General features: G+C 39.1%; 1 protein-coding gene across 2 annotated transcripts; it reads left to right on the plus strand.

Moving 5' to 3' along the window:
- The first annotated feature begins 1,457 nt into the window (after positions 1-1,457).
- MBIP (MAP3K12 binding inhibitory protein 1) lies at positions 1,458-13,325 on the plus strand. Of its 2 annotated transcripts, none has more exons than XM_065753286.1 (9): positions 1,458-1,589; positions 4,809-4,928; positions 6,681-6,902; positions 7,007-7,103; positions 8,474-8,539; positions 10,020-10,172; positions 11,086-11,183; positions 11,469-11,507; positions 12,712-13,325. In XM_065753286.1, exons 1-9 carry the CDS (start codon positions 1,470-1,472, stop codon positions 12,820-12,822), a joined length of 1,026 nt encoding a protein of 341 aa, XP_065609358.1. In that variant the 5' UTR covers positions 1,458-1,469; the 3' UTR covers positions 12,823-13,325. The 2 variants fall into 2 exon arrangements, with proteins under 2 accessions (XP_065609358.1, XP_065609348.1); XM_065753276.1 differs by having other exon boundaries at positions 1,466-1,589; positions 12,715-13,325.
- The last annotated feature ends 7,987 nt before the right edge of the window (positions 13,326-21,312 follow it).

Here is a 21,312-nt window from a genome sequence, read left to right on the forward strand (position 1 = left end):
AGCTAGAAAATTGCTCCTGTGCTGCTGGAATCACAGCATCACCCAGGAAAAACAAAACAAAACAAAACAAAAAACAGCAAGAAGGTTGATAGGACAGAAAATGAAAGAAAACCAAAGAGTTCAGTGCTTTCCTCGCATCTCAGTATACTTAATACCTTATGAAAAGAAACACATACATCTGGATAAGTAGGCAACCTCTGTCCATCTTGTCTGTTTGGATTTTCTTTTATACTTAATATTCAATTGCTTTTTTCCAACAATCTTTCTTTGGGTGTGAAAAATTCATGATGGGGAAGAAAGCTAAAATCTCTAGACTGGTCTATACTGAACAGCTGTACGGTCTCCCTTTACACCAGAGGAGTAGAATTTGCTCATAAGCCTTGGAAGATCCTTTTCAAGAAACAGGAAGTATAAAAAGAAACAAGAGAAACAACTGATTGTAAAGAAAATCTTCCGGTGAAGGAACAGGAAAATGCATGAAGGTTAAAATATTGAAATTAGGAAATAGAAGAAAGCATCAATTAGAAAACATTTGTCAGTGCTGCTGTTGTTCTAAGAAAGGAGGTGAGCGGATTGCTTTTGAGGAAGTAGTTTTGTCCTGCAGAGTGTGACAAACTTGTACCTTATTGTCTGGTGAAAAAGCAATCCTTCTGTAACCTGAGGAGTCAAGGCTTTAAAGAGAAGCTCGCATAAGCATACAAAAGTGAAGCAATAACCAGAAAAGTAAGTCTGAAAAAGAAGTGCAATAATCTGTTAATCTTAGAATGCTTAGAATTAACACGTCCTTCCCGCCATGAATATACTCAGTCAAGGCACTGCAACTAGGGATGCAGTTGACGGAAAGGAAGGGACAGGAGGCAAAGAGAAGGGCAAAGGGACAAAGTGTCCTTGCAGGGAGAGGAGGATGCACCACAGAAGCAGCTGCGGTCCAGGTTCAAAGCCTGGTTATACCAAAAGTGCCAACGCAGCACTCAGGGCAAGCTACGCTGATGACCCAGCAAGCTGTGACTCTGTAGCCATCGAGATGGTCCTTTACTGGAGAACTGCAATGGCCTTGTGCTGACAAAAGTTCCCAGGGATACTTACTAAAGGAGCAAAAGCTAAGAGGATCCCTCAGCCTTGGGAAAGACATGTGATTGACACATCGTGGATCTGGACACAGCATGCCACACCAAGCATGGACAAGCACGTGCCCTTCCCTGGGGAACAGGGGACCAGCAGAGGACGGGCAGTACCCAGCCACAAGAGCTACAGCTTCCCCACCGGGGCCCTGCTGCGCTGTGCACAGACACTGAAAATCCGCACAGCCTAAACACCTCCATCACGGCTGTAACACAAGCCTCGGCAACACGGCTCGCCATTGGCTGCCGCTCCTGTCCATCATCGCGCGGGGGCGGCCCGCGGCCACGGCCGCTCGAGCGGTTCGTCATCGCCGAGCGACGCGGGGCACGTCGCTGGCGGCTGCGGTCATGGCGGCGGCGTCCAGCCCGCTGCAGCCCGGCGAGCTGTCTGCGGAGGCCGGAGCCGAGCTGGCGGTCTTGGAGGTGGCGAGCAGCGCCCTGCGCTCCCTGGCCGGGCTGGCGGGGCAGGTGAGTGCGGCTGCTGCCCTCACTCCTTTGGACGGGCGTCGGGAATGGGCCTAAAGCAGGGGGAGAAAAGGAGCCCGCACTAGGGCTGTCACGCCTGCAGGTGACAACGGGAATGGAGAGCGCGGTGCTTAGGAGTGGCGTTGTTGCCCTGTGGTGCTTTGGGCTGAAACACCTTGGGGTTTTAGTGCCGATGAATTATTTAGCAGATAGTGCGGCAGCGGTGGGAGGCCCTTATCAAGAGAAGCTTCCGGTAACAACTTAGTCGTTGCCATACATGATTTACAAGTTAACTCATCTTCCTCTGTGGAAGCATAGATGTCGTTTCGCGGAGGAAATAGAAGTGCAGTCGCGCTCCTGCAGTTAGGAGCAGGGCCAGGTGGTGAGCCAATGTCCTGGGGAGGCAGTACATTGATATTAGAGTTGCTGCATGCCCTCAGGTGAGTTGCAGTGGTTATGGAGCACAATAAGGGAGTCTTCACTGGCAATTGAAGTGTGTTCTTTCCATGAGAACTTAAAGCCATTTCACTGTGCACTGAGCCATGAATAGGGGTTTGGATGCCCCATCTTAGCTGAAGAGGCTCTTCTCATTGCTCAGTCAAGGTCGTTTCCAGTCGTCCAGTTACACTCTTACATGCCACCACTTCAGTTCTGATAGCCCGGAATTGTGTTTTAGCAGCTTATCTGCTTCGCATATCCATCTTGTGCTTTTGACTGAAGCTACTGGTCCCCTTCCCCCTTTTATTGAGATGGCTGAATGTCTGCCAGGTCTTCGTCTATCACAGTTTGTGATCTGTCATAGCAACTTAAGCTAGATTTATGCTAGCAAGTTGCACTGGAAACAGGAATATATTATATATAGAAAATTATATATCTGTTACATATAATATATATTATTATTTTAACTAGAGCAGTGACTTGCAGCGCTATGATTAGGAGGACATCTGGAGATAAGAACTCTTGAAACCAATGACAGATCCTGGAAAGTTCTTTAAGTCTCAAAGGGTAGTTCATGTAGTTCATAAAAAATAATTTCAAAGAGCTGGATTAACTTTTGTTTCTGCAAGTTGCTGTTGAATAGACTCAAGACCTGTAAATCTGTGAAGGTTTTGAAGTTATCAAATTACAGAATTTATAGCCCTTCTTTTTACAATTCTTACAGGATATAGAATAGTGAGAGAAATAATAAGTACACTGTGTTTGAAATGTGTTTGGTAGCAGGAGGAGTTTGTCCTTTACTTAACAGTGTGTGTGATTTTATCCCTTGCCTCTAGACTCTATGTTGGAAGGTATTGTTTTTGCACATTGCACCATAGCACCGTGTGATGAGAATGTGCACATCAACTGATCTTTTTCAGGAAAGAAGACTTATTAGGCCATTACAGTGGGACACATATTTTGCCTCTTACGATAGTGTGATACTTATCAGTGCTCTGTAGCGTAGCATGTATTACTCTAAAAACTTTGGGAAGAAATACTTGCTAGTGGCTTTCAGATGATCACACAGGCACAGATATTTAACTCGTAAGGTAAAGTTCTATTCTACTAAATTCTTGATACGTTCTTATTTTTCTGAGATGTTCATAACAATTATTTACTAAATTTTTACTAATATTATTTTCCTTGCCTCTTATGTACATGAAGTACTAACCAACAGTAATAATGTTTGTGAAAATTACCTAAAATACATTACATATCTAACTAGATAAAAACTGTGGCTCAGTTGTTGCTTTGTAGTGCACTGGAAAACAGTGCAAATCTGTTTGCTATTCCCCTAGGTGTTTATATAATTTATTTTCCTCTAAAGGTCAGTAGGTCTTCCATCTCTTTTACTATGCAGTTGATTTTGAACCTAACACTGGATTCAACAAGGCTGTGCTTTGACTTAAGAATGAGGGTTCAGTCTTGTCCTTCTTTACGTATGATGCTGTACAGTATAGTCAAAGACTGATGTAGAGCAACCTCACATTACACTGCTTTGCCTTCAGTGTAATGGAAGCATTCTTGTTTTATTTCTGTTTCATAATATGCTGTGCTGTGAAACAAGTACATGTGCATTTTTTGTATCCATAGTAATTGTTACCATTGGAAAATAGGAACTTTTAGACCATGTGTTCAAGGTCAATTTTGTAACTGATGTGATGTTTTTATTTGTTTATTTTTTTTAATATGGGAGGAATGAGATGTAGATGTACAAATTTGCTCTGAACTTGGGATTCTGCATCTGAAACAGAACACCTGTAGATCCTGTTGAGTTTAAACAGTTGTTTTATTTGTATTTATAATTTGGGAGATTGCTTAGGGAATGTTTGGTTAGAAAACAACATAGTTGGCTTGTGGAAATGAAAAATCCCTTCAAGATCTTGTCTGTAGGGCTTTAGTGTAGCGAATGTGACAAAGAGGTATGTGAATGTACATAATTAATTAGTGATTATTAACAGTCAGTTTTGTATTAAAAAGTTAAACTGATTTTTTTCATTTATAGAGGATGCATCATTCCTTTAAATATAACTTTAGGTTCCCTTCATGTGTTCCTCTTCATTGTTTTGGGAGTTAAGTGCTGGCATTTCTCAGCAAAGACAATAGGATATGGCAATTGCTGTTTGTTTTGAATGCTCATGAAGGGAAACAGGGATTTCAAAGTGGGTTTGACAGTGATGCTGTGTGGTCCAGAGTTTAACTGGAAGATTTTGTGAGGACTTTACTTTAACGGTATTATTTTTATATAAAGCCTCCTTTAGGTTAACAAGCACAAATGATGCAGTATCAAGACTCTGGTCATACAGGCTTGCACATTTAATTACACACATGTATGTACAGGATACTGCCATTCTGGGTGGGTGTTTCTTCTTACTGCTGCTTCTGTCATCTGTTTAAGAAAATATTTGAGTGATTAGCATGAGCAGTATGCTCAAGTGCTGTGGTTAATTGGATAGAGAACTGACCGAAGTTAAAGGTCAAATTAATACAGTGAAAGTGTGTTTAGATAGTTAGAGTTTTCTAATTTTTGAATGTATTCTACTAATGCTAGCTTACTTTGAAAGTGGTGGCTACTTGAATTATAATTAATGTCAAACCCACGTAAAGGTGGGGTCTGCATGAGATTGGGCATAATTGTTGTCTGACATTATATGGATATATATGCTTTATATATATGTTTTTCTGACATTAACATGGCATAACGTACTGGTTTTTTGCAATGTTTGTTCTTCCCTGTGGAAGCTTAACCTTGGAGATGATGTTGTGAAAGTTGTAATCGATTGGAGCAAGCTTCAGAGCACATCAGCACTTCAGCCAACATTGCTCTTTAGTGCACTTCAGCAGCATATTTTATGTTTGCAGGTAAATATTTCATTGGACACTTTCAACTTGACTAAAGTGGTCAGCAACTGAATGTAGCTGCGCTCCCTAAACTGACAAATTTTACTTGTTTTGATCTTCCTGCTATGTTCAACAAAAAAGGGTTCACAAGTGTTAGACACTTGAAATCCTGGTATGCTTCATAGGTACCTGCACTTACAGATTTTTCGTATTAATGGTGGGAATAGCCACTGTAGGTGAGCAGGCTGAATAAATGCAGCCTCATTGATTTCTAGACTTGCATTGTAAATGTGATACATTTCCATCTATGGTGGGTTATAATTAAGCAATAAGACACGGCAGGTGTGTGTCATGCTATGATAATGATTCCATGCGTTGGGTGAGTTTTGAGGCTCATGGAGTGCTTTCAGTGGTTCAAGAAGTGGCATTATCCCAGCATGACACATCCTGGAGTGTCTTACTGCAATTAAATATATTTTCAGCGTAGGATTTTTTTTTAAAGAGTAATTTATTTGACATTAATGTCTCATCCTGCCAAGTAGCCAGTCACTGTTACTGTCGTTTCATTTAGCTATGTGAAACTTTCCAACCCTGTCAAAAGTAGCTATAATTTAGTTGCACGGTGGTATCAGCTGGTATCTGAACAGTGTTTTGACCTTGATAGCTGATGTCTAAAAGGTGGGAATTTGAATATCTGTTTTCCCTTCAGCTAGTCAACAAATTATTTCAAGAGAGTAGTTCTGAGGCAGTGAAGAAGGAACAAAGTTTCTGTATTTGCTTGTCTACAGGTATAGGTATATCCCTTTGTGTTTTCCAGATAAATCCTTCTCTTGATAAACAGAAGGAGAAAACAAGCAAGATAAAAGCAAGTGAAAATTACTTGTGGTGTTCCTTCAGTTCAACGGGGGAATTTCATGAAAATACTTGCAGAAATCATGTGATGTTTAAAAAAAAATAAAAATCTGGATTTCTGGAGGGAAAACAGATAAGTAAATTTAGATTAGATGAAACTGGTGAAAACAAAAATGAAGGTGTGTGACTTCTGTGCATTTGTATGTATACGTCAGTGTATGTGTATATATACACACACGCACCAAGGTTCTGATTTTACATCTTGTGGAAGAGTTACTACAGTAGAATAATAAGCTTTTGTTTTACTGCTACAAATGTCAGTGTGCATTCTCTCATTTAATTTCATGACCTAAGTAGATAATCAACCATGTCAAGAAAAGCATGTGTTCTGGATAATACCTATATATTTCATGTCTGTGTTCTCTCATTCACTTGGGGAACTGCAGTTTCAAGTGGAGAATGTAGTGTTCTGGTGATAAAGTAAAGGCTTTACAGTGTGAAAGCATTGGCTTTCGTGTTAAGAAGGAAGAATACTAAGCCTTACTGTTCTGAGTAGGCATTTGAATGACATGGTAGTTAAGTGGCACTGGTGCCAATGATTGAAGCTTTTGATTTAGCTACTAACAGATGAGTAACTGATAGATTGTCTCAGAAATTTGGGAGTTTTCCTATACAAATCTCTAAAAGATGCAGGTCAAAAAGACCAAAATCATAGTGCACAGTATTTGGAATGATAGATAGTATATAATTTTAGTTACTATTCTCTATCAGAAGCAAATGCTGGATTTCCTAAAATTATTTCTGTCAGTCTGTTTTAGAAATCATTATAGTAGTTGGCCTTTTTTCTTTCTTTCTTTCTTTTTTTGTTTTTGTTTTTCTTTTTTTCCCCTTTAACCCTAATGTGCTGTTTTCTTTGTTCAGCCTCTTTTAGAAAAACTCCAGCCATTGATTAAAGAGGAAAGCATAGGTCACATTGAACCTGCAGGTAAAACAGAAGACCGAAGTTGTGAAACAAGTTTAAATGTTTATGATAGTAACTCTCAGACTGAAGAAAAGTATGCGAATTTTGACTTGGGAGATCTGAAGGATGCACATACTAATTTTGATCCAGAGGTGGTTCAAATAAAAGCTGGAAAAGCAGAAGTAAGTGACTTCCCTATATCAGAAAAAAAAAAAGTTTTTTTTCTTTCTAAATTTTAAATTCAAAGAAGGAAATAGATATATGCCATCATGTTTGTTACCTACAGATTGACAGGAGGATATCAGCCTTCATCAAGAGGAAACAAGCTGAGATCAATGAAAATAATGTCAGGGAATTTTGCAATGTTATTGATTGTAATCAAGGTAACTGGCTAGCCAGACTTTAATCTTCATAGCAATTTAAGTTGTTGATTTGTTTGTTTGTTTTTAATTAAAAAAAAGAATATATATATTTTTAAATGTTAAGAATACTTAAGTGCTCTGCAGATGTTGCCAGACACACCCAGGCAAAAATAAAAAGGAATTATTCACTGGTTGAAAATGTTTAATGGATTCTGTACAGAAGGGTTACAGGTCTTACTGCGACCAGATTACTTTTGTAGCTGTTGTTCTCAATGTTTTAGCTAGATATTCTTTCTAAACTTAACAGAATTGCAAATCAGATATGTTTTGGGAATTGCATGTATCAAATTGAAGTTTCTTTGTAATTCAGCTAGCATTAAATTAATATATCTATAATAAATTTTAATTATGAGCTACTTAGAATAACTATTTTATTTCAGCATATCTCGTGTTATTGCTGTTTTTAATGTACCACCTGGCACAACTGACTATATCTATAATCAGCCTTAAATGTGTCTGATAGACTGTATCCCATTAGCACAATTAGTATTTGCTGGTTACACAGACACACTTTTATATACATAAGTAGTTAAAGAGACATAGATTTTTCTAAGTAATTACGAACCCCCACATGCATTGTCTCTGTGAAGTACTTCATACTGTTAGAGATCAAAGCTTATTCTTCCATAAGTTTTACAGAGAATTTATGTAGAACACACTAGCAGGTAAAATATTGCTTCCTAGAACTTAATTAAGTTGCTGAAGAAATGACAAGTCTTTCTTTTGTATGTTTAGCCATAATAAAATACTTGTAGAACTTTGGTGTATTTGTATTTAAATAAATACACTGGAATAAACTGAGGTGGCCTGTACTGGCAGTTTTTATGTCTAAGCAAATTAAAGAAGCCACAGGCATCAGAGTAAGTGCTAGAAGGTGAGAAAAGTTATGCTGATGAGTAAACCAGACCAGTCTAAAATTAGGAGGAAAGTTGTTCTAAGAAAGGACATAAAACAGCACTGTTGTGCAAGGAAGAAACTTCTGCGCAGGAACAAATAAATGGCAGAGGAACACAGTGAAAAGTAAAACTGTAAGAAACAGATCAGAAGAAATTTGATCCTGATCTAATAACCTTGTGTATACGTGTGCACATATTTATAGAGATGACTTAGCCAGGTAAAACTGATAGGTCCACGCAAGTGTCTGAAATTATTTATGGGCATGTTTTTGCAGGATGAATGATTTCTGATGCTTTTGTTATATGAAAAATTTAAATTAGATTAGATTGGCTTTAAAACTGGTGATGGTTAAGATGGTTGAAATTATTTTAAATTGAGAATACATAATTTGGGCCTCACTCTTTTTTTTTTTTTTCTTATTACTATGTATTTAGAAAATAGCTGTGCCAGAACAGATGCTATTTTCACACCCTATCCTGGATTTAAAAGCCATATAAAGGGTAAGCAACTATTTTAATATCCATTTATTAAGAGAGTTAAGGTAGAGCAGTACACATAAATTTTGGCTTAGGATCTTTTTACAGAGTTCTTCTAAGTGGAAACTTAACAAATTGATTTATGACTCTAACAAATACTTTAAATCTTCCCTTACATCTTTGAGTTTTTTTATCCCATAATTTCCTCAGTAGGCTATTGGTTATACACTGAATACCAAATGAAAGTAGCCTGTTTTCATTGCATTACAGCAAAGATGGAGAACATAAAGCAGAGCAGAGAAGCTGAGCAATTCTTAGCTTTTCTTCTAAGGTATGGCCATCAGTCCAGTTAAGGAATTGATTAATTTAAAACAAAAGCTAATTTTATTTAATTTCAACGTAGATTGGATTAGAAAATACTCTGGGAAGTTCTGAGACAGAGGTGGGAATTTGGGGAAGGAGTGGTGTAGAAGTTATGATATAGCAGATACAGTGTATAAAAGGCTGCTAGTACACAGGTTACTCTGTGATTAAAACAGTCAAAATCCAAGAATGGAAGTAACCTTCTGTTCCATTTTTTGTAAAACTGCCCTGTTGCGCAGTGCTGTTTATAAGCATTAAGGGTTCTGGTGAGTTGAGGTAGAGGGAAAAGTAAATTTGAGTCAAGAATATTTAACTATGAACCTTTCTCAGCAGTCACTTTGTAAAATGCCTGTTTTTAACTTGAATTGTGGCTTTGTGTGGGGAAAAAGAGGGTTACACTTCAGGTGACTGAGTCCTGAACCATAGCTGAAACTTTTAATGACACAGAGAAAGGAACTGGGAAGCAAGAATGTAATTTGTCCATTCCAACCTACAGTGTAAGGTGTGCTGCAGTGTTTGGAGTGACCAGTGTAGTCTAACTCTGCAGTGCCCTGCAGTAATCCTATCAGAAAGGACTTGAGAAATGACCTTGATTTAAGAGAAGTGACCAAATCTTTTGATGAAAACGCGGTTCAACAGGGGGGGAAAAAAAAAAAAAGTGAAAATTCATTAAGGCTGCTCCCTGAAGAACAAAAATTGGAGAGAACTTCCTGAGATTTATAGCTACTTTTCTAATTGTAAGCCTTCCCTCAACTACGTGTGTTTGTGGTTCTTCCTATAATATTAGGTCTCCTTCTTTGCATTCCCAACAGTTCACACGTGCAACTCCTGATAGATATCTGCTTTTCTGCTGTTTATCTGCAGCTGATGACGTGAATGTGATTTTTTTTTCTTCCTTTGCAAATACAGAGTCATAGGTTTTTATTTAGTTTGATTACTGATATTTATATAGATAGAAAAATAAGAACTTATTGAATTTTTGATCTCAGTGTTTGTGGGACCCTTAAAATACAAGATCAACGAAATACATTTAGCACACAGCTTTTGTGGTTTTAGTAATGTTAATTATTTAACTTCTTTTGTTCATTTAATTATACGTATGCTGATGTATTTCATGTGCGTGTGTGTTCTCTTTACTTAGTTTCTAGGGTAGTAAATACATATGGGCCTCAGACTAGGTCTGAAGGAACACATGGGACCAATCATAAAGCCAGTGCACCTATTCATGATTGTGGAAACCAAGCTGTCGAGGAGAGGTTGCAGAACATTGAGGCGCACTTACGGTTACAAACAGGTTTGTACCATGCTTAAGTTTTGACATAAGTGGGCCAGTTTGTACTACAGTTATCATTCCTGCAGTAAAACTGGGCAAGTCAGTAAGTTTGACAGTGAAAACGGTAGGCCAGATGCACTGAAGAGTTTTGTCACTCTAGTACCATAGTCTAATATTTTGGACCATATGCCAAATTAGGATGCTGAGTTGATAAATTTATGTGTCATGGTCAGACTAGATTGTCCTTCTGATTGGAATACCCATTAGTTATGATGAACAGTGATTTTGTCGTCTACTATGTGGGTGCTTTGTAAGGGTGATTTTTTGCTCACTTCCAGTCTTATATGGAGAAGCAAGCCCAAGCTGCTTTAGTACAGCTGCCAACAAGTGGCAGATTGAGGGGGGGTTGTTTGTTTTAATGCTCTGTTATTCCATTCCCCACACATTTCCACCCCTGTTTCTCCCATCCACAGCCAAGTAAATGTTGTTCTTTGTCAAGCACAACTCATGCCTGTCCTCCAGTCTCCGATACTCAGTGCAGATATTCTCCCTTCAAGACAATCTTGTATATCAGAACTGAATTTGTGTGTTGTTTGCTATCCTGACTGATCCCTCCTGCCTGTCAGTTTTGAAGTGGTAATTTTGGTGTGTGTCTTTATTTTGAGAGTGATCATTTGTTGTTCCAGGGACTTTCTCAGACATACAACTCTGTGTATGAAATCGTCTATTGCCTTCACAGATTGCACTGGCTTATTGACCAGATTTTACTGTGATTTATATTAATTGCCCTTCCCTTTCATTTTCCTGCCAGCTCATTCACTTTCAGCTGCTGGTTGCTAACTGGACTCAAAGAATGAAAAACTTGGAATCTTTAGTTCAAAATGTCATTTAAGTGCTTTCCCTGATTTCTGTCTATTTGTACTGGTGTATTTAGGTGGCCCTGTACCAAGAGACATTTATCAGAGAATTAAGAAGCTTGAAGATAAAATTCTTGAGCTGGAAGGACTGTCTCCCGAATACTTCCAATCTGTAGTAAGAAATTTTTCTCAACTTACTTTACCATACACAAATGCATACTGAAGTATCTGTTTGATGTACAAAAATGGAGTAGGTTAGAGTGCAGCTGCCACTGACAGACAACTCTGGCTTGGTGCAGTGGTTACATTTCATGTATGGGCCATTTATGCAAGTTCGTATTTCCACCTAACTTGTCATTTGAAAGAAAATAGTACTGGTGGTGGGGGAAAAAAACAGTGCAGCTACTTGAGACATCCTCTGTCCATGTAACATTGTTTGTTTTGATTGTCTTTTCTTTAGAGCTGTTCTGGCAAGAGGAGAAAGGTTCAACCTCCTCATGTAAGTATTATTAATTTTTTTATTTACTTGGTAGAACTTCTGTTTACTTCTCTTTCAAAACATCCTACACTGTAAGTAATTTTTTTGCGTAGAGGTGATAAAAGTGGAATTGATTGGCTCAGCAGACATTCTGGAGAAAGACCTGATATTTTAGAAGATACAAGCTTAAGTCAGTGAAAATTGCTGTTTATGCAACACTGTCATGTCAGGGACTACATTAAGACATGATTAAGTTTCTCCTTAATGTAAGAGAGACGATAGCTGGCACACAGTCTGCCACTCATAGTCACACTCAAAGACTGATGACTGGGAGAGCACTTAGAAAGGGATGTGGGCCATATAAGCCTTGAGGAGCTAGGCTCATTCACAAAAGAAAAAAAAAAAAAGGCTTCCTTAGTGTGTACAGAGGAACTGTTAGGTCATGGTTTAAACTGGTGATGGAGCATCGCTGCCCTAGGGATCACAGGTAAATTGTTTGTACCTCTGCTTCCCACAAGATCAGAAGGGGTGGACCCAACTTGTAGTCACCCTGGGCTCCTACCAAGGCCAGCCACTGAAAGGAGAGCTTCTCTTAGCCCTAGGGCTGCTTCCTAACATGTGCTGCACAGCCAGAGAGCCTCTTCACCACTTCGACGATTTCAGCTCTTCTTTCTGCCTATTGGACGACCTGCATATACTTTCCCTGGTATTGCCAAGAACCTGTCAGAAGCAATTTTGCTTCTTTGTGAGCAGAACATTGTGAAATAAGATCTTTATGAAATGATAAATGAACAGTTTTTAAAAAGAGGGTAAAAAAAAATCAGGTTACACGAGCACAGAGGAGACTAATGCTGGACAATAAGATAAAATCCCTTCAGTTGTAAACCTGAGATCTGTAAGTGTCAGAGTAGCCTTGTCCAGTTTTACCAATGGATTTTTGTCTTGCTTTTTTTTTGTCATCAGTCTAAACAAGCATCTAATGAATATAGCATGGATATATTGATACATGATTGGTGCTGTCAGTTTTTCTAACTTTACATTCTTCCCTTTCAAGTTTAAATAGTCACAGATGAGTCAGACAACTCTGCATGGGTTTCTGACTGTTGAGTTCTGATGAGTTCTGTTTTCAGGTGCAATATGAAATGACCACCAGTATTGAGTGCTCAGCCACTTTTTTAGCAGTTACAAGATGTAAATGATTGTGATTTTTATTTTGATCTTCTAGCAGAACTATTCATTGGCTGAACTTGATGAAAAAATCAATGCTATAAAACAAGCATTACTGAGGAAAACAAAGGAAAGCAAGTCCAAGGAGGCTGAGCAACTTCTTCGATAATTAAGAAGTCTTCAGAATCTCATCATGTTTCATACTTAACCAAGCCATAGAGCAAGTGGTGTTGAGGATGACTTCTTCAGTGAAAACAAAGCATGTGTGTATAAGCTCTTTTTGGATGTTTTTGAAAGCTTGCTTTCAGAAGAACTCATTTAAAAAACAATCTTACAAATGAAATAGTTACTTAAAAATGAAGAATGTTTTAGAAATAGCATTCTAATAATCCATTCCCTTCTGTTATAAAGGAGGATAACAGTATTGTTTTTATGTGGAAGGTCTTATCTGTCACATGAAAGCCACATCTCATATGTACTTCTTGATAATCAAGTATTCAGAAGGGGCTATCTTTTGAATATTTTTCATGTAAGTAGTTTGCATAGACTTGTGAAATAAAATGAAATATGTCCTCATAAGTAAACTGTCTGTAGAAAATAAAATGGGTATTACTAAACTTGCAGTATGCATGGTTATCTGTGTGTTTTCTGCATTTGTCACTGTTTTCATAGCCACTGAAAATGCAGCACATTGCATTAAAAAAGCATAAAATTGCTATACTGTAAACAAAGATGGCTACAAAAATCCTGCACTTACGAAGAGTCAGATACCTGTTCTTCACTTCTTCCTTGTCCTGAAAGAATGCATACTTAATTTCCTAACAAATGTGATGTTTTAAAAACCATTCAAGAGGAATTTGCAGGAAACGCCAGCTTCCCTTTCTTCCATAAGCATGCTTTATCAGTGCATGTTCTAGACATGTAGTTTGTAATAAAAATCAGACTTTTATAATTGCACTTCAGGCTTTGGGCATTTATATTTTAGGCAAATCATTTTCTATCAGTTCTTTTAGTTTTCTGGTTTTTTTTTCTGCTGTCTATTCTAGTTTAGAAGAGAAGTGACTGTTACAGAGGCAGTCTTCATAGGGAAGTATACTGTTAACTGCTTGACTTAGAGCAGTTCTACTATTGACAACCCTTGTCAGTGGCTGTGAGAGGTGTTAAGAGTAGTACTGACTGGACACATATTGGCCATTGAACAGAAGCATTTTCTTTTCATTCAGTGCTCTTATCTAAGGCAAGATCTTAGATAACAAGTGCACTTAATGCTTCTCTGAAGAAGAAGCAACAGAGGAGGGAAATTAAGTTACTTCAGATTTGGTTTTAGCTCTAAGCAAGAAGATAGGAAGACTGCTCTGAAAGTAATGCCTCCTGTTTTGATGCTGGTGTACAAGAGTCAGATGTTGGTAATAAGGCAGTAGAGGTTGAACCTTCCCACAAGTATCCCATTTCTTTTTGTTGCCATGTGACAGGTGGCAGCAGAGTGGCAATCTGACAAAACAGTGTCTGACATGGAAATGCAGATGAAGCAAAGGCGTGGAACTGAATTTCTCCTTGTGTAAAAAAGCACACCTATTGATATTCATCAACACTTGCTGAACATTTATGGATACCAAACAGTGGATACTGGCACAATGATGTGGTGGGTGGTATGTTTCAGCTTCAGTGACAACAGTGTTAAAGACAAGCCTCACTCCAGAGAGCCACGCACAGCTGTCACACCATGAAATGAAGAGCATCTCTATCAGCTCACCCATGTAAACTGGCTACTGGTGGTGACTATATTTAAAAAAAAAAAGTGTATGGTAGCTGAGAATTTGCTTTGCCAAAGTGTGCTATTGTGCTCTTTGTATCTGCTGTGGTTTCTGTAGAAATTATAGGAGGCATCACTTAAAGAACAACTCACATAGAATGACAGTTAGCCATTCAGATCTTTTATGTCAGCCCCTAAAGAAAGACCTGTGCATAGGACCATCCCTCAGATTATATGCTACATATCAGTACAGCATAAGACGTAGGTTACTTTTGTTACACAGTATTGCCTTTACTTTAAGTCCTAGCAGCTCATATTATGAGGGGTGGGTACTGTGGTGAAGAAGCAACTTTTACCTCATAAGTTAAATATGCTTCCTACAGCACACATGTATTATATCCGAAGACACCGATTTCCAGAAGAAGTGTCACAGAGATATCTAGGCCTGACACAGTGCACTTCTCTTGGTAATTAATACTTCAAATATCACTGGGAGGTGGTGGTTCTAAATGGGAATGGGGAGCATTCATAATTCAACAACAATTCACAACCTGGGCACATGCTGCTTATGTCATCTGTATTTCCACTATGCAGTTCTCTCTGGAAAATTAGAATGCAGCCCTAGAGGAAGCTAACTTACCTACTTTAAATTATTTTCTTGCTTTAATGTAAATAAACAGGAAGTACACATACATAAAGTATATTTCTTGCAATAAACTGCCAACAGTGCTGATTTCCTCCAAGGACACTGCTTACAAAAGACTGCATTAGCAATTTTTAAGTGTATTTTTCTGTAGTAAAATGCCCTACTAAAAAGATCTCTTGCCCTGGGATTCTCCTCCTCTTTCTCAAGATGGCAGCAACATAGCAGTTAAGGGTTAAAAGCATAATGAGACAATATATAGAGAAGCAATAGTAGAAGGACTCACTCGGGATAGTAATTTATTAGCCCTATATACTTCAACAAATAAGTGGGACAGATAGATGCATTTGAAAAATGTCAAGGCATACATCTTGCTTGGTCATTAGACTTGCCATTCTTCAAGTTGTTAATTTCTTGTGCAGTTAATGCCAATGTGCCCCTTTAAAAACCCATCAGAAGGATGTTCTCTATTCCCAGTTGGATATTAAAAGTAGTTGAAGATTTTGGAGGGCTTTGGAGCTACTGGAAATTTCCCTTTCTCTGCTGTGTGTATATCAATCTTGTGTGTAGAGGAATTGGCAAAGAGCTTTACTTCATACAAGTAACTGTCACCATAAGGACTAGCTTTGCAGAAAGAAGCATGCTAACCATAGGTTCATAGGTTCGTAAGGTTGGAAAGGACCTACAAGATCTAGTCCAACCATCCTCCTATCACTATCCCTACCCAACTACTAAATCAAATCCCTATCAAACCAATTCCATGCACCTCATAAGAGTGGGGATGCAGGATGACAGACCTCTTTCATAAGAAGTTTTCCAGATCTACTATTTATGCTGTTTTCCCAGTGCACCTGAAATACCAGCTGCTGATAAGCAAGACTGTGTTAGCTGAAGCCTGCAACGTAACCACAAATGAAACAAAAGCAAAGCAAGCATTTACTATTTCGCTAGCATTTCTCAGCACCTAGTCTGATACCTAGAAGGACCAATCTGTACCCACTGTCCTCCAAGAAGGGATACCGGTGTATTGTGAAACATTTTTCTTCATTTACAACTAGAACCAGCAAGGAAGTACAACAGCAAGGATTCTTTCATACAGAGTTTTCCTCTCAGGTTGCTTCTAGCACCTAGAAAGGCTACCTGTTTCCCAGCTTTTGTGTCTCTTATTTCTTCTCAGTGCAGGTAAAACACAATGCAGACTCTTTATAAGCTCACAAGTAAGAGTGCTGTTTATTAATAAATCCATCTTTTCTTCAGTCTGAGATAAGGGGTCTAATGCCATTCCCCTCTCTCCAGTCAGTAGAGGAAAACTTGACATCAGTCAGCCAAGAGTGCCATAACTGGATGCTGAGGTCTGTTACCAGACTCAAGTGAGAGTAAGAAAACTGATTATCTTCCAGGACAAAGTTAACAGCTAACTTGGTAGAGACAAAACACACCAGGATTTGTGTTACAAAGCAGTAATTCTATATAGATTTCCCTAATGGGGAGTTCCAGCATGTAACAACATCTACCACAGGATGATATATCACAAAGTTCATCTGAAGTTGTGTGAACATCCCTCACACATCAGCGATCCACAGATTTTAAGTTTTTATGTCATTGTAAGGAATAGCATTGCTTACTTGACTTACCCAGAAAGGATGTACCAGCATTCTAGCAGTTATTTTATCTTACTAACATCAGAAAGCTTATCCTGCTGTAAACTGGCTGAAATAGAACGACCACAGTATTTCTGCTACAGAGATGCTGCAAAGTGTTCCTATTTGCCAGGACTCTTAGCTGAGCTACATCTTTTCCATCATGACCATGTTTTCAAGGTGCACGCTTTGAAGGGAAAGCTTATAAATCTGTCATCAACCAAAATTTGAAGTGATAACGTGGCTTCCACTGCAAGAAGTCAAGGAAGTCTCATGTCCCAGCCTCAATACAGAAAAACTTAGGTAGAATATCTTCTAATTTTTCTTTACCTGGAAGCTGATCTAGAGCTCTTTCTAGGCTTCCCCCCAACTCCCCACAGAGCCTGTGCTGCACATCTCACCTCAGTGAGGACTTCCAGTTAAAAGAGGTATAGAAATAATAATCCTATAGCACTCTAAAATTGCATTATTTGAGGACAGTATCTAAGCATCACTTTTAAGCTAAGAAAAATGGTCTCCCTTAGGAATGCTTAACATTTCTGTTTAGCACCTTGCACAAGGGATGTAGCAAAACATTGGATCTTCTGTTACTGTGCAGTTCCACAACGTGTGCATGATCAGTTTCTTTGCTGCAAGCTCCCCTGAGCAGGGAGTGATTCACCTCTAGGAGGCTAATTTCTTAGAGTTAAGTGCAAGATTTTAATAAATAAACCCAAAAGTGAAGTACCCTTTTGAACAGCCCTCATATCAGCAGGTAATATCAGTAATTTAGGAATCTCAAACCATTCACCATTCCATGCAATGTATTGTGATCGGTACTGGATTTTCTGCTTTTTAAAATACCTAAGTTATCCCTTATTTTAATTAAGACTTTACAGCATTACTGAGTAATGTTAACCCCAGAATGCCAAACGTATATTATTTGAAGGAGCAGCAGTCAAATATACTTTTGATTGATTACAGATCATCTGCAGCAATGAAAACAAACAAAAGCATTTCCTACTGTAACACACTACTGAGGACATGGAGAGAGGACTTCAAAGAGGGAAAAAGTCCCCAGAAAAATTCCCTTACAGGTATCTTTTCCCTTCCCCCTTAAAAATAAACATTTCTCCTCACCCTTTCTGTTTAGGCTTGCTTCAGGCTGCTGTAGCTTTGTCAATCTCTGTCCTCCAATTTCAGCTGTGCATGAACCCATATAATCCTCTCACAATTGTTTGCTATCTCCAGACATGCCAGAAAGTAGCTGAAAAAAAAAAATCTATATCCAGTCAACTTATCCAAAAATACTATCTATACGTTGTCTTTGCTTCCTGCATTGCTTTAGCCCACGTAGCCGATTCTTACAGCTGCAAATAGGATTTGCTGCCCTGATGGAGAATCCATGCTACCCAAGATCAGTGAGAGCAACTCAAGTGGCCTCCAAGAGATGACTTCTCTAGCCATTACTTGCTAGGATAAGTGGATTTGATCTCTCCTATCTATAAGGGAGAGCTTAATGAAGGTGAGATGGGAGTATGTATTGTAGGAAGTCTGATGATGGAAAGAGAAATTAAAAACAAAACAAAAAACCCAACCAACATTAATACAAACAAACCATGCTTAAACAACTACCCCTACAGTATCTTCTAATGAAACTATGCCTTGTCACGGACAAGGCACTTAGAAGTAACAAAGAAAAGAATAGGTATTGTTAAAAGCTATTATTTAAAAAATCATCTAAGTTTTTAAAGGTTAATTAGTGTAATTTACCCATCTTATTTATTATAAAGGGTTATACACAAAGCAGTAAGTGCAAGAGTTTAATCTGTTTTATTTCCACAGTTGATTCATCCACATCTGTTTAGCTTTTTATGGCCATTTAATTATTTGTAGAATTCAGTCCAGTACAGATGGGCTACTGCTCATGACTACTTTCATACCATCTATATTATTGTTGCTCTGATTTTTATTCAAAGCCAAACAGAGGAGAATATGAGTGCAGTGTTCACCTAAACATAACAATGACATTTAGTTTCTATTTGGCTTTGAGACAAAAATAGAGTTGCAGAGACAATCCACTATGAATACAAATAAGTTGTTTATACATAAATATAATAAGAGTTCTTAATTATGACCTATTTTACCAGTTCTACAATATGCTCTCTTACTACTAAGTTCTGTAGCAACAACAAGGCTAAACCAACCATCAGATTCACCTGACTGAAAACCAGGATCACACTCCCATTAGTGAAAGAATATGACCACTGTCTCTGAACCTCTGAAGCCTGCTCGGCACCTGCTGTAAGCCTGCACATAAACCTACAAGAGTGCCTTACAGAGCTATACATGCATACGCTATTGTGCTGCTACAGCATGACAGAAAGTACAGCAAAAACAGCAGAGTGGCACAATCCCAGGCTCCAGCAAATGAGAACAAACCCAGACACAGCAGCCATGGATGCAGAAACAAAGGAAGAAAAACCACTTATCTTTAGAAGGCCTCAAGGAGGCAGGGATCTCCAACAAGATACTCTTACCTCCACTGCCTACTCTTAAATGAGGTCTGGGAAGGGGTGGATCCTGGTTCCACCCCTTCCAGTCACTCAGATGCATTGCATGCACCTGAGCTCTCCTGGGTTGGCCCTGTCTTCCCATCAGGTGATCAGCCACTGGTTCAGGCCATGACTTAACATTTCCACCACAACAATTTTATAGACAGTTTCTATATATATAGGTTTCCACATGTGATTGTTACTTTCCCCCTTCTTTTTGAGCTGTCAGAATGATTAGAAGCTGCCTAGGTGTTCTCCACTGCAGAGTCCCCTCTCCTGTGGAAGCACATGGCATGAGCAAGGATTCTACAAGCCCTGCCCTGCAAAGCTAGCTCTTCCTCCAGTTTTCATCTGGGGATCTTCTGCATGCATAGATTGAAGCTAGAATAAGCTGCATTTTAAGTGCCTTTAGACAGAAGAGATTGTTATCAATCATAGACCACAAATCATCCAAAAAGGCCAATGGGATACTGGGAAGCACAGCCAGCAGGTCAATGGGAGGTGATCCTCCCGCTCTACTTTTCCCTGGTGAGGCCTCACCTGGAGTACTGTGTCCAGTTCCGGGCTCCTTGGTACAAATAAGACAGGGATCTCCTGGAAAGAGTCCAGCGGAGGGCAACAAAGATGATAAAGGACGTGGAACACCATTGTTATGAGGAAAGGCTGAGAGACCTGGATCTGTTCAGCCTTGAAAAAAGAAGACTTGGAGGGAAATATCTAAGGTGTGGGAGGCAAAGGGATGAGGCTGGACTCTTCTCTGCAGTGTGTGGCAATAGGAAGAAGGGAAATGGCCACAAACTGAGGCATAGGAAGTTCTGTACAAATGTGTGTGGGATCTTCTTCTCAGTGAGGATGATGGAACACTGGCACAGGCTGCCCAGAGAGCTTGTGGAGTCTCTTTCTCTGGAGATGTTCAAGATCCACCTGGATGCCTACCTGTGCAACCTGTTCTAGGGAGCTGCTTTGGCAGGGGGGTTGGACTAGATGACCTCTAGAGGTCAGTTCCAACCCCTACAATTCTCCAAGCTCAGTTACAGATGCAACAAGAAGCAGCCTCATGCTTGCTTGTGTTATATACTGCAACTTAACACAAGGCAGCCAAATAAAGGAGCTCCTCACCACAGCAGGAATGCTCAGCTGACACGTTGCAGCTACGTATGTCAGAAGTATATCTTACATTGTTGAATCAGAGGTTCTTCTTTTGAGTAGTCACTGTCAAAACTATCCATTTTGTATGCCTCAGATAACAAAGAAGGAAAAACACTGCAAAGCTAAGACATCCTTGGAACACTGAATCAACCATGCTGAAATGCGCTGAGACCAATTGCTTCTTACCTACAGACAGCCAGTGCTGATCTACCCTCCTGCATACGCTGAGTGAAGTATCAGTTCAAAACCTACATTACAGGAAGTGCTTCATTTCTGCTTTGGTTTTGCAGCAATAACACTCATGAGCAAACCATCCTGACCTGTGAACTCTGCTTTAGTATAGATTTGTATGTGCAAATGTTATTGTACTGTCTTCTATCTATGTTAAAACATACACTACAGACATCTAATGTAAAACTAAGTAAGCAAGCAGCAGAGAATGAGAAAAGGTATTTCAAATGCTATTTGAGGAAAGGCAAAGTCAACAAGAGAAAAAAATAAGCTTGTTCTAGATGGAGAAGCAGCAGAAGACACTTAGCCAGCAGGTGCAGCCATGATGACAGGGAAGGGAGTAGATTGATTCAGGATGGGCCAAGGGAGAACACCACAATCCAGCCTTGCATGATGCTACAGGCAAGCAGATGAAAACAAAGGAAAAGCAAAGCAATTTGACGAGGAAAACCATTTCTGGTTATATGACTCGGCAGCAGTCAGGGCATTGCTGTTCAAGGTCACACAGATCTGAAGTTTAAACAGTATCTTGTCAGTAAATATATAGCAAGAAATTTCCATGCAGAAAAACACTATTAGTGTGTGGGAACATCTCATTTCAAAGGTGTTTCTGATGCCCCAGGGTTCCACTTGCAGTGGCCAGAGGTCTCAGGAATAGTCCTTCTCTCAGATAATAACAAGTCATATTACCAGGGTTCAGGTATTTTGA

Source organism: Cyrtonyx montezumae, unplaced genomic scaffold (genome assembly GCF_038088225.1).
Source record: "Cyrtonyx montezumae isolate F1298 unplaced genomic scaffold, pur_monq_1.0 scaffold_10, whole genome shotgun sequence".
Taxonomy (NCBI): Eukaryota; Metazoa; Chordata; class Aves; order Galliformes; family Odontophoridae; genus Cyrtonyx; species Cyrtonyx montezumae.